This window comes from Abrus precatorius, unplaced genomic scaffold (assembly GCF_003935025.1).
Source record: "Abrus precatorius isolate BTA unplaced genomic scaffold, Abrus_2018 Scaffold8, whole genome shotgun sequence".
Taxonomy (NCBI): domain Eukaryota; kingdom Viridiplantae; phylum Streptophyta; class Magnoliopsida; order Fabales; family Fabaceae; genus Abrus; species Abrus precatorius.
Genome location: NW_020874428.1, coordinates 25,950,187 through 25,968,288, shown reverse-complemented (window position 1 = coordinate 25,968,288; position 18,102 = coordinate 25,950,187). Strand labels below are relative to the sequence as shown.

Here is an 18,102-nt window from a genome sequence, read left to right as displayed (position 1 = left end):
CACAAAATTATGATTATGAGTTGCCAAGAAGTAACCATCGTAGTTAAGTAGACATTTTCTTCCAACTTGGTTAGCACTCAAATAACATTGAAGTACAGTATATATCACTAATTACTTTTGAAGCTTAATTAGCTGTCACTAATAACTACTAATTTTGTATAATTCTTTTCTCTCTTTTGTGGTTTGTTACTCTCGTTAGCTAATCACTTGTGTTTCTGTTGCTTGATTAGTTGTCATTAATAATTAATTATACTTATACCTTGTTTCTGTTTCATTAAAATAGAGAACATAGCAAGAAGCTAATTAACATTGTATTATCATATCAATTAATTTTTCATATTGCTTTTATTAAAATAAACATAAAATAGACAAAGTAGGTTCAATACAATTCCTCGAAATTGGCAGCAAAAGAGCAAGCAGAAACAGACATAATTGGTATAATGGGGTGAAGAAAGTTGGCAAGTTCTTATGCTTTTAATAATATCATCCTCTCTTTTTCTTTTTCTTACTGTAATGGCGGGCAAAGACAAGAGTTGATCAGGCCGTGACAGGAAAATAAAATAAAATAAATAAATGAGTAAATGACAGAGAGAGAAAAGTTTTAAATAATCACATAATTGAGAAGAGGTATATAACATGGTATCCGAGGAAATTATCTGTATTTTTAAATTAATAACTGTGATTTTTATAATATTTTAAATATTAAAAAATATTTTCATTTTTTAAAATTAATTATTAATTTTATTATTTATTAATATAAAATTAACTATAATAATTATTTACGTATATAAAATAAAATAAAATGTTCTCTTGATTTATAAAAGCACTATAAAAATTATCTTAAAAAATTATCGGCCGACTTGATTAATCATAAGATATCCTTAATTTATACTTCAAAAGTTGTAAATTTTTTTGAAATAACTTTTATTATATACATAGTTAATAATCAAATTTTAATTACCATATTCAGTGTATTTTTTATTCAAAGAAAAAAGAAAATATTATTTTAATAAAGGAAGGAGTATTTAGAAAACATATTTTCTCTCTATTAAAAGCATACATTTTTAAGTGTTTTTTTTTTCTATATTTTGAGTGTTTTCTAAAATATGTGTATATAAAAAATAGGAGAAAATTTCTGTGTTGTTATATATGCATTGTTAATGTTATTTACAAAATTAAAGTTTTATTTTAGTAAAAAAAAGTATTTAACGTTATCACAAATTATTGAAATAAAATTTTAATTTTGATTAATAAATAACACCAACAACATTTAAAGAATTGTACTTAAATTTTGTAAAATAAAAGAGTTTCCTTAATCACAAACCTCAAAACAGACTTTAAAGGCAGGGATTAACGTATAGAAAATTAAGTGAAAAATAAAAATGATAATAGAGTTTTAGATTTTGGGTAATTCATACAATGAAACCGATGTGTTTTTATTGAGTCAGATAAAAAAAGGGTAGAGAAAACATAAGTCAAGAGCAAGAACACAAGCAATACTCAAATAATGAAAAATAGCTGAAAATGAAAGGAGACAAATTATAGTTCAACACATTCATTCCTATAGCTATAGGATCATCATTCATTACCCACTTTCTTCCTCAATCCCTCACACTCTTAGGAGTTTGGTACAACTACATTTATTCCTTACAAACACATTCAAAGACAACATTAACTCCAGTTTCCCTGAAATTCATAGAGCAACTAGATTGGAGCTCTATACAAGTGGAGAACCTTCTTCCATGATGGTCTACTGCTTATGTCATCCCACCAAGCACTCACATTCTTCCTCTCTTTTATCAAATACCCTTTCTCCATATTGTTCACAATATAATCAATAAATGGAAGGTGGCTAATATCAGCAAGGCTAAAGAAGTCTCCAGCCAAATACTTACTCTTTGAAAGCCTCTCATCATAAATGTTCAACACTTGTCCCAGCTTTGCTTCACTCTCCTCAATCACCTTTGGATCTGAAGTCACACCAAACATTGGAGCAAACAAAACATGAATGGCCAAGTTGTAGGCTGGTGAGTGAAAGTTTTGTGCTTCAACTTCTAGCCATTGTTCCACCAAACCCCTCTCTTCTATTGTGCTTCCTAACAAATCAACCCCTTGAGACCTATATTTCTCAGCATAATACCTCATTATAGCACGAGATTCTGCAAAAATATATTAAAGTACTCAAATTAGTAGGTACTAGTAAGAGAAAAAACAATAATAAAGCAACAAATATGAGTAGAAAAGCATAACAAGGAATTCTAAGTGTAACCAACCATATAAGGTATAATCTCCATCTTTAATTACAGGAACAACTCCAAAGGGCTGCATATATTATACAAAACAAAGAACACGAATCATAAGATAAAGAATCGAATAGTCTTGAAGACTCTAACTAGGCATATTCAACAAAAATGAAAGAACTGAACCTGTAATTTAAGGTACTCAGGGTCCCTTTGTTCTCCCTTAAGGACATCAACAGGGACAACCTCAAATTCGATTTCCTTCTCAACAAGACAAACCAACACCCGCTTTGTGGAAGCACAGTGAGGACCATACACCTTCACTACCATGGTTTCTCTTCAACAATGGGAGAAGTGGAAGAACCTCTTATTGTTCAGGTTTGGTGATCATCACTCTTGGTCAGTACCCTTCTTATAGTGCCTCTACCCCTCTCCATGTAAAATAGTTAATCAAAGTGGAGGAAAAGACAAGTTAATATGAAGACATCACGTGGTATGTGAAAAGACAAGTTGATATGAAGACATCACGTGGTATGTGGAGGAAAAGACAAGTTAATATGAAGTAAATTTTAGTGCTTTAAAAAGGTCATATACTAATTATTTTATATATTTATGAACTTAATTTTAAAAGTTCAGGTTGATCAAATTAAATAAATATTTTGTTTTTAATTACATAATTTTCAAACCAGTTAGTGTTGCTCGTTAACAATATGTTACATCAATTTAGGAAAAGCAGAGTGGGAGACTCCCAGGGTGCTTTCGCTGGAGAATCTTTTTACGAGTCTTAGATTGTTTAAGGCAATTAGATTAGCTGGTAAGTAATCTTAACAAATTGGTCAGTGAAAAAATCTTTTTGAAATTTAACATTTTTTCCTGATCATTTTCACTTCCTGAAATTCTTGTACTAATTTTTTGGTCTTGTAAAATTATTGTACCCAAGATAATAAGATTCGCTTGTATGTGGTAACCTTGTTTGTTCCTCTGTTTAAATTTCTCATGTAAGCTTATTTAGCAAAATATAATGTTATTATCCTTTTCATTCGGAAATTTTCCTGCGTGTTAAATGTAATTTAAAATAAGAATTGTGGCAATCGATGATTACCAACATTAAGGACTAATTGATAGGAAATGCATTCGAAATACGCAACTATATTTTCAATTGGAAATGACATTTTTCCTTTTGGAGACGTTCAAGTTCTCAACGCTTTTGAAAATATAGTTACGTATTTTAAAGCCCTTAAGAAAAGTTTGTTCCCTGTTGTTTATGCACACAGACTCTTCATCCATTCGGAGAATATTACAAGTGTCTCTTTGAAAGAAAGTCAAGCCATGCATTACCAATTTCATGAAAGATCAGTATTTGAGATTGATTGTGGCACGACTCGAAAGTGCAGTAAACGGTAAGAAATTGTCTTACATTTACAATTAGAGCGTAACCAAGTTGCCAATATCTATTTATTTTCACATTATTTTTATATTTTAAAAAATATATTTTCGAACGTAACTCAAATTAATTTTACTTAATTTTAAAATAAACAGACCCTAATTCTTATTTTAGGATCTTATTGTAAGACATTAATTGTTTTGAAATCATAGTCACCGATAGTGAAAAAAAAAGTTTAGACGTATTTTTAATCTTAACAAATATGGTTAATGATTTTTATCCTCTAAAATTTATTTTAATCCTTGTAAATTTTGAAAACAATCTTCATTGTTGTTAATGATAATGTAACTTATTCACATCAACAATTATTCTAATATAACATGATATAATATGTACAAATATTTATCATGTCATCATCAGTTAATGATAGAAATCATTTTAAGATATTTAAAATCAATTGATAAAATTTTGAAAAACAAAAATTAAATTGAGATATAAAGTAGTAAAAATGCTTGTACTTTTAATAGTTGAAAATTTAGTTCAAAAATCAATTACCGGGAAAAAAAACACTCACAACTCAGCCTTAAATAAGGTAAGAACTCGTTGCACCAACACGATTTATAAATGAAAGTTATCCTCCAGTTTATTCTTACCATGTTTACTCATTCGTTCAATTCTATCTTTCCTCCAGTTAATGAAAGTTGTCCTTAGTACTTACGAAGGGGTGAAACTCTATTTTTTGCTGGTAGCTTGATAGTTTATTAAGGCACTGCGAAAGTTTTATAATCAATTGCTGAGACGAACCAATCAGCATACTGAATGATGTTTATTCGTACTTAGTTTCCAAAATTTTGAATTTCCCTGGTAACACAACGGGATGGGATGGTCATATACAGATGTCAAAATGACACCATAGAAACGAGACAGGGAATGAGTTGAAGATTATTGCTGAGATGGAGTATCACCTTCTTCAATCGCATCAAATGGCACTGGCTTTCCACCAATAAACTTCCTGCCAAATAACAAATTAGCAGGGCATTAATACACATTCAGATATCAAAAACCGACAACTAAAAAAATAGAAAAACAACAAAATTCAGATGTTACAAATGCTAAAAGCAACAAATTCCTCGATAAAATGAAACAAATATTTCATGACATAATTGTCGGTTGTGGCATCTAGACACGCCGAGCAATTGGGTATTTCATCGATCAAATGGAATCACTTTTATCCCGTAAATGTGTTAAACTCAAGTTAAGTTTCTTAGGTCAACAAAAATGAACCATTATTAACATTCAGCGCATTATATTATACAAAAAGCATAAAATGCACCAACTGCAGTGGTCACCTTTGTCATGGTTGATGTTAACTTTATAGCTTTGAAGATTTTTTATTCTTCTTTTTGTCCTTCTTAACATGTGAACAGATTACAAGGCATTGTTAACCAGGGATACCTTTGAGATATAAAATTCTCCTCAAACAGTGCTTTATCCAGCCTAACTTCAAACGGTGTCGCATGCCACTTTACTTTCTGATCCTGCGAACAACGAGCACTAATCAGATGCAGTATATAGATGTAAAACTCCATAATAATAGCAAATTAACGATCAGAAGTCACACCTCCTTGTACTTGTTGGTTGAATTAGGGATGCCATTGCCATCCCAGCCCTTACGAGAAAAATGGATATCCTCATTTTCGTTTGAAACTTCACTCAACCTTGTATCTGGAATAGGAGTTGCATTTCGAGCTTGTTCAACAGAATCAATTAGCTCACGTGAATCTTCTTCGAGGTTCAAGTCTTTCTCCTCAAGTATCTTGCACCGGAAGACATGCTCACTTGGGTTGTAAGTTGGATACACAAACTGGGACCGAATTTGAGCTTTACCATAACGTAACTCTTCTAGTGATGTAGGACACACAGTTCCTGGTGTTTGCATCTCATCAAATAACTTCATCGGGGTAGGATAAGGCGATGATTTATATGCACTTTGGTTATTTGGAGACCTGCTTTTCTTCATATGCCAATCATCTGATGAGCTTCCATCGGATGCCAAGTCGATATCACATTCAAAACGTACAGATTTGGTCTTCCTCTGAGTGTCTGTGGCTAGGAAAGGTGAAGCTGCATTCCTTTCAGTCCTATTTGCTATACCAAGGTTCCCTGTCCAACTTTGATCCATATGGTCAACAGAGTCATCTTGACTGTCTTGTGCATTGGAGATACAGCTGCAGGAGTAATGAAATTAACATCTGATCAGGTTCTAGTCCTCCCACTCGGGTTATTTTCAAAAATAGACAAATTCTAAGTTCTAACCAAAATAAATCCCTACAAATTAACGGAAAATCCGAAAAGGCTTGTCCATCTGAAATCCAAAATGGAAATGAGAGGTACAGAGACCATTTGAAAGGCTTTTTTTTTCAAAAGCGGAACGAATTTTCTGATTCTTTAGTAGTTAAAAGATTCAGTTGCTCTAAATCAGGAAGTCCAATTTTTGAAAACGTATCTACAGCTGACTATGAAAAATGAGAGTGGAAAATGGAAGATTCAGATACCATGCAAATGGACCAAAATGTCACCAGGTCAAATTCATTATCATCAGTGTTAAACAAAATCAATTCAAAATCACGAATAACCTGCTTGGTGTTTGCTCAAAACAATCTGTGCTATTCCGCCATTCTTGGCAAATTTTTATGGTAGTGGGTGAACCAAATGGTTGGACATCCAGCTTAAGTTTCTCGACAGAGGTGTTGGGAAGCCAAGAATGAAATTTTGACGGGTCAGAATCTTCATCAGTAGATGGTGATACTTTCAGTTTCCCAGATGCTTTACGAAATTCAGCAGGTGTTCCTGGTAAGGTTCCGCAAGCTTTAAGAAACTTAGCCTGCAAAAAGAGTTCATATAATGAGATAAACAAAATTCAATTGACAATAACAAAACAAATATCACCCATTTAAAAAGTGAGAAGCAAAAAACAAAACAAAATGTAAGTGTGACTTATGAGTATCCGAAAAACGATCTCAACCATGATGCACTTATAACAGTGATGGATGACTTTAAACCAGTCAAACAAATTGGAGAAAGCTAACTGAAGGTCCTAATTGTGGTCATCACTCAATTGTTTTCGGTGCGTTTTAAATAAAAGGTTTATAAATTACTCTGTTTCTATCCATGTTTTTTTTATTCTGTATTCATAAACGTTTGCAAAATTTACAAATTACAAACTGTCCAAGAACAACTATGAAACCCAAACTATATCAGCTTGCAGATTCATTAATCCATCTTAAAGTGAATTCACAAGACAAAAAGTAAACCCTAACATCCCAAGAAGCTCAAGCCTCAAACTAAAACTACAAAAAATTTAAACAACCAAGCATGTTAGAGTAATAGTGAAAAACTAACAGGCAATAGCACTGCGAAAATACCTCGTCCTTAAGCCCCTGGTCATCTCCCTGAGACCCCACACTATCATTCCATGCAGAATCTTCTCTCTCTTCTAAAAAGTTAGAGCACAAAATCATTTTAAAAAATTACCATGAAAATGTAATAAAAGAAAAAGGGGTGACAAAGAGAAATACCTTCAGATAATGAAGGAGACAAGCGATTTCGAGATATCAGAACACTCTGGTTTACACACAGAGAAATTACAAATCATTATAAATCTAAAAAATGAAACTATGCACAAATCTCATTAAATGTAGTTCGTTACACGCGATTCAAATTGAGCTGAAATTATTGCTGAGAAGAAGGGAGAAATGTTACAGTGGAACGAGAGGGAGCCGAAATCAATTGTGCTGTGTGAATGCGTCGATTTTCTCTGATTCTGAAGCAAGCGAAGAAACAACCCATGGCTTTGGTGAAGGATCGGAAGAAGAAGCGTAGCAGAAACCCTAACACGCGCTTTAGCATATCATGGAATTCACAACCCTCGGATTTATTTTTCTTAAACCTTGGAATTCAATTCAGAAAAAGAGCGAGAGAAGGGGGCGTGAACTGTGCGCAGTGATGATCGGTTTGAATTTTGAAGTGCCTACGAGCGAGGGAAATTAAATTACTAATTAATAAAATAATAATAATAATAATAATAATAATGAAGTAACGTCTGATTTGGACACTGTAATCGTTTTAGGTTGTGATAAAACAAACAAGTTTTTTAAGATATTGAATTCGAAAATTAAGTAAAATAGCCAAATAAAACAAATTACAAATTTAAATACTCTTTAAGTTAAACTAATTAGAATAACAAGGAATTAAGCTAAAAGAAACACAAATCATTAAGGCAAAGATCTAAATAGGAAGTTGATGAATGCTAAAAATTGTAAATATATTTTTATTATCAAAATAAATATAGTATATTTTAAAAAAAAATCAGTGTTAATATTTAATTAAATAAAAAAAAACTTGTGTACTTAATTTAATGATAAATGTGTTAAAATTTGTTGTTGTTCGAGGTATTTTATGTTTAAAGTTATTAAAAGCTTCAATGATGATCAATCTGTTATTAGCCTGTAAAGCTCACCGAAATGGATTTGGAACTACCGATGTCAAATGGGCTGCGCTTTACCTTTCTAAAAATAACGAGTTGGGCTGAATATTTAGTATTTGTTGGCCCGCTTTGTCCGTCTTATCTATGGTCCAATAGCCGGGTGAGACACATGGACTCGTCTAGCTCATTTTTTCAAATTTAAAAATAAAAAATCACAATTTCTTAAATAAATATTAATTTTATTTAATTAAAAATATTTTTATCTTTTTTCTATTTTTATTCGTTAATGACAAATTTTTCATTAGGCTATTTTTAGGCAAACTAAAATGATTAAAAATAAATACATATTTAGAAACTTAATAAATCACATAAAATTACATTTTGACATGAAAGTCATATTTACCATCGAAATAGAATAATATTTAAGAATATTTAACGAATATTGGTAAAAACAATGTAAATCTATTATAACAAATCACGTTATTTCATCAAAATTGTATATCCATTATTTGTTTTTCCTACGAAAAAATATATTAAAAAAAAATGAAGGGTGAAATTGAGAACTGAATCGTATGTCGTTAACATACCAATCGAGGAAGCGAACATCAATCAAGTTGAGATGATTTGAAGTGCAACACAAAACTCATTTTTAAAATGTATTGGGTCTAATTTTTAAAATTTAAATTTATCAAAATTAATATTAAACTGAGTCAAGTTAGTGAAATCAATCAAAAAATCAGTAATTACAGTATGTAAGGCCTTTTTTCGAGGGAAGGTTACCTCCAAACAAAGAGACAAAATAAAAATATTCCTTATTTTATTGAATGAAAATATTCATATACATATAGCAAGAATTTGCTGATTAGCAATGGACACGTTACAACAATCAACAGAAATATCCTAACAAACCCAAGAAAATACTTCCCTGTAGTAATACTCATGTTATCATTCTATGTACCCCTTCTAACTAATTAGTAATAAAGTCTTTTAGGTACTTGGGTCTGATCTTATTATGTTTGGGCCTGAGTTGCGTAATTGGGCTGTTATCTTCATAGTATTCCTCCAAGTTATCTGATTCAGCATTCATATTTTGGGTCATAACATCTCTTTCCTCTTCACCCAAAACCTTGTCCTCAAGGTGTAAATTAGGAAACTCAGTGAGCAATTCAGGAATAGACTCCTATGTAGCATCTTCACGATATAACCCATGCCATTGAACTAAGACTTTTTTTTTCAGAATCCCCTTCATTACGCCAATCCAAGATTGCTAGAGGTTGAACCTTAGGCTGGCTGCCATGGGCTTCAGCTGGCAGCGATAAAGTTATTTCAGTAGAGTCTCCATGGCATGGTTTTTATTTAGAAACATGGAAAATAGGATGGATTTTAGATCCTTCAGGCAGAGCTAACTCAAAAGCCACATCACCTATACTTTTTGTAATCGTGAAAGGCCCATAATAGCGTTTAACCAGTTTTTGAATTCATGATCCACTTACTGAGATTTGGCGATAGGGGCGCAATTTAACAAAAACTTTGTCTCCAACTTGGAAAGAGTGGGGAATACGTTTTTTATCAGCACAAAACATCATAGAATCTTGAGCTTTGAGTAACTTAGAATGTAACTTAGAAAGAAGCATTTCTCGGGTGGACATCTCAGCATCTACTGCTTCATTCCTACTAGTTCCAGCAATATAATGAGGTAAAAAGGGTGGGGACTTATTATATACTACCTCATAAGGGGTCATACCTGTGGAACCATATTTGGCTGTGTTATAATGCCATTCTGCCCGGTGCAAGTACCGTCCCCATTGCTTCGGTTGATAATGGACAAAAGCTCTAAGGTATTGCTGCAAAATTTTATTGACTGCCTCTGTTTGACCATCACTTTGAGGATGATAAGTTGAGGACATCCGCAATTTAGTGCCACTAAGTTTGAAGAGTTCTTGCCAAAAACTGCTTATGAAGACTGGGTCATTATTTGATAATATGCTCTTAGGCATATCATGGAGCTTACAAATCATAAAGGCAAACAATTCAGCCACTCTCATCGCAATGAAAGAAGTCGGCAACATACCAAAATGGGCAGCTTTAGAGAAACGATCAACAATAACCAAAATGACAGTGTAATTTTGGAAAGAAGGAAGCCCTGTAATGAAGTCAAGATAGATATCTTCCCATACTGCAGTGGGTGGGGGAAGGGGTTGCAATAACCCGTAAGACAAGTGCGAGGGTGACTTAATTTGTTGACAAGTAACACAAGTTTTGACACAATTTGTGACATCTTGTTTCATGCCCTTCCAATAGAAATTTTCACTAAGTCGACCATAAGTTCGCTGCACTCCAGCATGACCTGCCATAGGTGTAGAATGGAATTCATCAAGCAACACTTGTTTCAAAGGAGAATTGGCAGCAATAAAAATTTTGTTGTTGTAAAACAGAACACCCCGGATGATTTTGAATTCAGGTTGCTGTGTAGGGTAATGCAGAACAACTTGATATAAGTCTTTTAAAGCAGAATCAGTGGAATATTCAACTTGTATTTTTGTCACAAGGTCACATTGGGGCACTGTTAATCCAAAAAACTGAGGGGGGTCTTCCTGCACTCGACTTAAGGCATCCGCAACACAATTTGCAACTCCAGATTTATACACAATCTCATAAGAAAATTCCATCAACTTCGATAAGTAGTGTTGTTGTTTAGGTGTTTGCACCACTTGGGTCATGAGTTCGCGGAGACTTCTTTGATCTGTAAAAATAGTGAATTTTCTGCCTAACAAATAAGTCCTCCATTTCTTGACTGCTACAGTAATAGCATGCAATTCTCTGACATAAGTAGAGACAGATAAGAGCTTGGCACAAAATTTCTTATTGAAATAACAGATAGGGTGCCCCTTTTGCAACAACAGTGCACCCATGCCCTGCCCAAAAGCATTAGTCTCTAAAACAAAATCCTCTTGAAAATTCGGAAGAGCTAACACACATTTTTCTTATTATGCAAATTTATATTATTCAAATACATATATTTATATATAGAAATATATAGAATATGATTTGATTTATATAATCTTTATTTTTAGAAAAAGATTTTATGGATAAAAGATTTTCCTATGTTATACTATTTAATTCTCGACGATGAATCGATTTGATAATTCGGATATTATTATTCATGATATTGATACGAGTTGACATCATTAAAATTTTATACCATTCTTGGGTCATTGCGTTCTTCAATTTATCAAAAGCAATTTGAGCCTCATTAGACCAAGTAAATGCATCTTTTTTAAGAAGATCAGTGAGTGGGGCAGCAATAGAAGCATAGTGACGCACAAATTTGCTATAAAACCCAGTTAAACCCAGAAAACCACGCAATTGCCTCAATGTAGAAGGTACTGGCCAACTCTGCATCACCCTAATTTTCTCTGGATCTGGACCCACTCCATGCCTAGAGATAATGTGACCAAGGTAGTCAATAGACTCCTAAGCAAACAAACACTTAGATTTCTTGAGAAAGAATTAGTTAGAATTCAAACCCTGAAAAACAGTATCCAAATGTGAGATATGGTCTGTTAAGGATTTACTGTAGACTAAAATATCATCAAAAAATACTATAACAAACTGCCTTAAATAAGGTTGGAATAACATATTCATGGTTGACTGAAATGAAGCCGGTGGTGCATTGCATAGCCCAAAGGGCATGATTAAGAACTCATAATGCCCCTCATGAGTTCGAAAAGCAGTTTTAAGGATATCACCTGGGCTCATGCGGATTTGGTAGTAGCCCATCTTTTTTCTGCACTAACAGTACAGGTGAAGAGAAAGCGCTATTACTCCTCTGAATGATGCCCTGATTAAGCATATCTCTGACCTGTCTCGTGCTTTTGGAAATAAGAATATCGATAAGGCCTGACATTTACAGGATTGGATCCCTCAAGAAGAGGAATGTGATGATCAGTCTCACGAATTGGGGGAAGACCGTGTGGGGTTGCAAACAACCGAGGATATTTGTCTATGAGGGTTTCAATTTCTGATATCGCATGAGGAGCATCATGCAATTCAGAAGAAGGTACAAGTTGTAAGTGAAACATTTCTGCAACCCCATTAGTGACAATCATGCGCCTCAATTGATGTGAGGAAGCCTCTTATGGAGCCTTATGATTTTGGCCTTTCAATTGCACCATTTGACCATCCTTGATGAACTTCACTGTTAATTGTTCATAATCTGTGAATACTGGTCCTAGGGTAGTCGCCATTGAACTCCTAGTACGAGTTCTGCACCACTCAATGGCAAGACGAATAGATTAACAAGGAATTTATGTTCACCTAACTGTAGCGGAACCTGCTTGCACACGGAGGAGCATGGGAGTTCATCTCCATTACCAACAAGGACATGGAACCCTTGCGCCGGAACCACTTTAAGACCTAAGAACTTGGCCGTACGATCCTGTATAAAATTATGCGTGCTGCCACTATCCACTAAAATGGCAACTGGAGAGGAGTTTATGTGGCCCAAAACACGCAACGTTTGTGGAATCGAATGGCCCAACAAGGCGTGAAGGCTTATTTGGGCTGAGGTGTTATCTGGTGGATCAGGTGGGTCAGTGTGGGCCTGGTTTTCAGAATGAAGTAAATGGGTCAAATCCTCCTCGATATTTTCACAGGTTTTAGATTCCGCAATCAATAACAGAAATTGCCTCTTACATTTATGTCCTGGTTTGTACTTGTCATCACAATAGTAACACAAGCCCCTCTCCCTTCGGTTTTGAAGTTCAGCTGCAAAGAATCTCTTGATCGACAAAGAATTAGCACTGGGGCTGGATTTGGAAGATAAGGAAGTGTTTGCGATTAGGGCCGTTGAGGATTTGGGTGTATGTGAAGAGGTAAAATCTGTCATTAGGGCCGGTTTTGTAGCCACGGATGTAAATCGTTGGGAACGCATAGGAGTTACAATTTCTGCAAATTTCTCTTCTTGCAATTTGGCTAAGCTAATTGCTTGCAATAAGGAAATATGTTAGAAAGCCTGCACTTCCCTCCTAATTTCTGGTTTTAGACCCGAAATAAAACAACTTAAGAAGAACGAGGGCGGCAATCCAACAATCCTATTGGCAAGTGACTCAAACTAAGTTTGGCACTCTCTCACCGTAGACGTTTGGCACAGTTTGAAGAGGGTCCCCTTGGGATCCTCATAGTGTGATGGTGCAAACCTGATTTCCACAGCGTGAATGAAAACTGCCCAAGAAGTTAGCTGGTTATTGGCATGCATCCACTGAAACCAGCTAATGGCTTCACCTTCCATGGAAAATGAGACTATTCGAAGTCGTTGTTCCTCCGGTGTGTTGTGGAAGGTAAAGAATTGGGTGATTTTAAAAATCCACCCCAATGGGTCAGATCCGTCAAAACGCGAGATGTCTAGTTTCACTATAGTACGAGAGAAGGGTTGAAGTCCATTGTTATGGGAAGTATCCGGACCAAGGTTGCTATGAAAACTAACTTGCTCTTCCAGATTGCTTATGCGATTACTAATCTCTTCTTGGAATATTCGTTGGCTCTCCAAAAGTTGCTTGATGATGGTGTCAAGCTTATCCTCCATTTTTGTTGAATTAGCCATGGCTCTCTCAATGAAAGCACCAGATTGTAAGGCCTTTCTTCGAGGGAAGACTACCTCCAAACAAAGAGACAAAACATAAATATTCCTTACTTTATTTAATGAAAATATTCACATACATATAGCAAGGATTTGCTGATCAGCAATGGACACGTTACAACAATCAACAAAAATATCCTAACAAACCCAAAAAAATACTTCTCTAAAGTAATACTCACGTTATCATCTCATGTACCCCTTCTAACTAATTAGTAATAAAGTCTTTTAGGTACTTGGGTCTGATCTTATTACGTTTGGGCCTGAGTTGCGTAATTAGGCTGTTATCCTCATAGTATTATTTCAAGTTATCTGAGTCAGCATTCATATTTTGGGTCATAACACAGTCACTGATAATTATTTCTCTGTTGAGATTTTGAAATTTAAAAGAAGAATTTTATGTTAGAAAATTGAATTTTTTTAAAAGTCATGTATAAGAATAAAAAAAAATATCCAAACACCACTTTTATGCAATAGAAATGGTTAATTTAATGTATCTTTCATTCGACTTGTTTAAAAAAATAAGAATCAATTTTAAAATTGAAGATAAACTAAAAAGGTTACTAGTAGGAGTGGTAGACTTGATTTAGATGAGTTAATCCTGTGCAATATAGCATTAGCATCACACAAGTCTCTTTCGTGAAAGACCCTTTGTGGGATATAGCATCACTCGTGAAAAACGTTTGAAATGTTGTTCAACAAGGAATTATTTGTTTTGCTGATTTAGAGTTGTCAATTATTTTAGTTCTTATTTTCATAATAATTTGTTTATTAAATGAAACGATAGCGTTTATTATAAACACAAAATAATATTACGTTAAATGTTTTAAAAATAATTTATTTTTATTTTTAAACTTTAACATCTTATCATTTTCTTCTCTACTTTATTTGTTTCTTCATTGACTTCACCATCATCACCTAGATCTATTTTGTCTCTACTATGAACACAATCACTTCCTTCCTCACTACAATGTCATCTTTACACTTATCCGTCCTCCATTGTTGGAGCTATCGGAAATGAATAAGCGTTTAAAAAAAAAAATTAAAGAAGATAAAATGATGTTAAAGATAAATATGTTATTTAAAAAAAAACTAAAATGATATCATTTTGTATTTAAAACAAACTCTAACATGTTATTTAATATGATAAATCATAATTTCATATCATATTTTTAGTTTTTTTATTATAAAAATAAATTGATTGATAATTTTTAATACCAAATTCTTGAAATCTTGAAATTTAAAAGACTAATTCATTGCATATTTAGAAATATTAAAGTGAAAGACTTATCTTCACTGTTTTAGACATGAAATCATCATTAATTCTGTGGTGTATATTCACATATCTCCCGATAAGTACCCACGACCTTCACAGCACGTTGATCACAAGGACTTCAACAATCAGAATTCACACCCTCTGGATTGGCCTTCAGATCATACTCCAAAATGGGTGGTGGAAAAGGCGAATTGAATGTGAGTGTGATGAAGGAGGAGGTGGTAACAGCGGTGCGGCCAATGCACGAGCACTTGCTGCCACTCTCTAACCTTGACCTTCTTCTTCCCCCATTAGACGTTGGCGTCTTCTTTTGCTACAACAGCCCTATGCCATTCTCCATATCCACTCACACCAACAACACTACAATGAGCTTTGGATCCGTGGTGGGGTCCTTGAAAAATGCCTTGGCTCAAGCTCTTGTTTCTTATTACCCTTTTGCTGGCGAAGTGGTGCTCAACTCCATTGGCGAGCCTGAGCTTCTTTGCAATAATCGTGGGGTGGATTTTGTTGAAGCTGTGGCTGATGTTGAGTTACAGTGCCTCAATTTATACAACCCAGATGACACCGTTGAAGGAAAGCTTGTTCCAAGGAAGAAGCATGGAGTGCTTGCTGTTCAGGTGCAAGAAATAAACGTTCATATAAATAATTTAAATTGTGTTTAAAAGACACATTTAAAAAAATTAAATGGAACCAGAGATGAATTATTGTTTTCTGTAGAACACCGTTTCATATATTTCAGTTTTATTATGAAAGGTTACTGTCGCTTGAGTCTGGAAACTCAGTTGGCCATGTCTTGTACTACAGATATTTTAACAAAGGTATTTTATTCAAAGTATTTTATTTTTTATTTTCACATATTATATATATATATATATATATATATATATACATATATACATAACTGTTTTTATATTTATTTTTTCAAATAATACAAATGAGAAAAAAAAAAAACTTATGTACACACACGTGATGAAACATTAAATGTCAACACACAATATTTATAGTACTGCATCTAAATTTTTTTATAAAAATATAAAATATTAAAAGTATTGTACATAAGTTTTAATATAAATTATATAATATTTTATAATTAAGATAACATCCAACTTAATTATGTTCTTAAATATGTTTTACCGATTCTACTTAAAGTTGAAAATGATTTTGTCTATAATAAATAAGTGTCTTTTTCTTTTTAACCAAGTTGTAAAATAAACTCTTCGTTACAAGTGAGTTAGAAAATTGAGATGAGAACAACTAAAAGTTTTTAGAGTCAGACAAAACAAATCCTGACATTTTTAAGTTAATTTAATCAAGTTTAATGTAAGCTAAATTTATAAAAAAGTTTAAACCTTACTCATTTTGAACTCTATTTTTATAAGTCTAATAAGGTTTGGGCCAAAAGGCCCAAATTGCAAACATTCATCACTTGTAATGGACTAACTTAAATGGGCAAAATAACCTATTATGTCTACTCTAGATGCGTCAACTGTTAAGAGACTTTTTTTTTTTTCTAAATAATTATATAAATAATTAGAGTTAATAAAATAAATTTGTATAACTAATTTAATTCAAATCCATTTAATAAAAGGTAGGTTTAAATTTTGAATCTTAAACTGAAATTAAATTTAAACTTTTTAAAACCTGACGTAATCAAGCTTGATGAATTTTAAACCTGAAAAAAAAATTGCTTGAATACCTCTTTTGTGAACTCAAACTGGGTCGAGGCATATGTTACAAGGCTGTTTAAGAAGTCATACAATTTTTTAATGTTAATAATTAAAGTAAAATATAATTATTTATATATATTACTCTCATTTTCATAATAATAAAATACTATCACCTGAGTAATTTCATAAATGTGATTCTTTAAATATCTTAAAGATTTAAATATATTTATATCTTTTTTAATTGACTTTATTATTTATTAATATAAAATTAAATGTGATAATTGTTATCGTTACCCTGTGATTTTGGTGGTGCTAGAATGTGGTTTAAGCGAGTGAAGTTAATGTGCACTTGTGCAGGCAACTAGGCTAAAATGTGGTGGGCTAATAGTAGCATGCACTTTTGACCATCGCATTGCTGATGCACACTCTACAAACATGTTCATTGTATCATGGGCCGAGATAGCCCACCCCAATAAGCCCAAAATCTCAACCCAGCCTTGCTTCCAGCGCTCGCTTCTAGACCCACGAGACCCACCTTTCATTCACCCTTCTATCCATCACATGTACGTTACCACGTCCAAACTCCCTCCTCTGTCCCAACCCAACCCGTTAATCAGTCGCATATACTACGTAACGTGCGAACAACTCAACCGCATGCAGTCATTGGCTAGCTCAGATGGCGTGAAACGCACGAAGTTTGAGTCTTTCTCAGCATTCTTGTGGAAGATGGTTTCGGCCAGTGCTTGTGAGGTTGGTGAAAAACGGGTAGTTGTGAAGATGGGTGTGGTGGTTGATGGAAGGAAGAGGCTTAGTGATGGTGACAAGAAGAAGGAAGCAATAATGGGTTCGTATTTTGGAAACGTGCTTTCTATTCCCTTTGATGGGAAACCCACTGAAGAGCTTGTGGAAAAGCCATTGACTTGGGTGGCTGAACAAGTTCATGAGTTTTTGGAAACGGCAATAACGGAAGAGCATTTTTTGGGGCTCATTGACTGTGTTGAAGAACATCGTCCTGTTCCTATGTTGTCTAGGATTTACTGTGGTAGCACTAACGAAGAGGGACCGGCTTTTGTTGTTTCTTCCGGTCAAAGGTTTCCGGAGTCAAAGGTTGACTTTGGGTGGGGGAAGCCTGTGTTTGCGTCCTACCATTTTCCTTGGGATGGTGATGCTGGCTATGTTATGCCAATGCCAAGTCCTGCTAGGAATGGTGATTGGTTGGTCTATATGCACCTTCTCAAGCGTCACTTGGACTTCATGGAATCTCATGCCCCCCATTTCTTTAGGCCTTTCTCTTGGCATTACTTGAGGCTCAATCGATGTTGACTTTACCTGTTTAGTTTATCTTGTTTTTCGAGGGTTGGTTAATTATGCAAGTTGCTGATATGTTTTAGTAAAACTAAGGTCAAGTGTTTAC

At 33.9% G+C, this 18,102-nt stretch overlaps 3 protein-coding genes across 3 annotated transcripts; 1 reads left to right on the top strand and 2 right to left on the bottom strand.

Annotated features, from left to right (window-relative positions):
- Positions 1–1,561: 1,561 nt before the first annotated feature.
- LOC113874112 (glutathione S-transferase F9-like) lies at positions 1,562–2,678 on the bottom strand. The gene is made up of 3 exons (XM_027512334.1): positions 2,427–2,678; positions 2,274–2,322; positions 1,562–2,159 (listed from the first exon to the last, which is right to left on the bottom strand). The coding sequence occupies exons 1-3, from the start codon at positions 2,568–2,570 to the stop codon at positions 1,705–1,707; spliced, it is 648 nt and encodes a 215-aa protein (XP_027368135.1). The 5' UTR covers positions 2,571–2,678; the 3' UTR covers positions 1,562–1,704.
- A 1,888-nt stretch (positions 2,679–4,566) lies between these two features.
- Positions 4,567–7,583, bottom strand: LOC113874548 (protein JASON-like). Its single transcript, XM_027512769.1, has 7 exons — positions 7,387–7,583; positions 7,203–7,248; positions 7,050–7,120; positions 6,261–6,508; positions 5,246–5,852; positions 5,080–5,162; positions 4,567–4,636 (listed from the first exon to the last, which is right to left on the bottom strand). The coding sequence occupies exons 1-7, from the start codon at positions 7,531–7,533 to the stop codon at positions 4,567–4,569; spliced, it is 1,272 nt and encodes a 423-aa protein (XP_027368570.1). The 5' UTR covers positions 7,534–7,583.
- A 7,575-nt stretch (positions 7,584–15,158) lies between these two features.
- LOC113874547 (shikimate O-hydroxycinnamoyltransferase-like) lies at positions 15,159–18,011 on the top strand. The gene is made up of 2 exons (XM_027512768.1): positions 15,159–15,638; positions 17,046–18,011. The coding sequence occupies exons 1-2, from the start codon at positions 15,192–15,194 to the stop codon at positions 18,009–18,011; spliced, it is 1,413 nt and encodes a 470-aa protein (XP_027368569.1). The 5' UTR covers positions 15,159–15,191.
- Positions 18,012–18,102: the final 91 nt, after the last annotated feature.

Excerpts from the sequence above, each read along its gene's own strand:
- LOC113874548 (XM_027512769.1), bottom strand. The coding sequence starts at position 7,533 with ATGCTAAAGCGCGTGTTAGGGTTTCTGCTACGCTTCTTCTTCCGATCC. Across the intron at positions 5,163-5,245 it reads CAACCAACAAGTACAAGGAG|GATCAGAAAGTAAAGTGGCA; the intron begins GTGTGACTTCTG and ends CGTTGTTCGCAG. Across the intron at positions 4,637-5,079 it reads GAGAATTTTATATCTCAAAG|GAAGTTTATTGGTGGAAAGC; the intron begins GTATCCCTGGTT and ends GTTATTTGGCAG.
- LOC113874112 (XM_027512334.1), bottom strand. The coding sequence starts at position 2,570 with ATGGTAGTGAAGGTGTATGGTCCTCACTGTGCTTCCACAAAGCGGGTG. Across the intron at positions 2,323-2,426 it reads CTGAGTACCTTAAATTACAG|CCCTTTGGAGTTGTTCCTGT; the intron begins GTTCAGTTCTTT and ends TAATATATGCAG. Across the intron at positions 2,160-2,273 it reads TGGAGATTATACCTTATATG|AATCTCGTGCTATAATGAGG; the intron begins GTTGGTTACACT and ends ATATTTTTGCAG.
- LOC113874547 (XM_027512768.1), top strand. The coding sequence starts at position 15,192 with ATGGGTGGTGGAAAAGGCGAATTGAATGTGAGTGTGATGAAGGAGGAG. Across the intron at positions 15,639-17,045 it reads ATGGAGTGCTTGCTGTTCAG|GCAACTAGGCTAAAATGTGG; the intron begins GTGCAAGAAATA and ends GCACTTGTGCAG.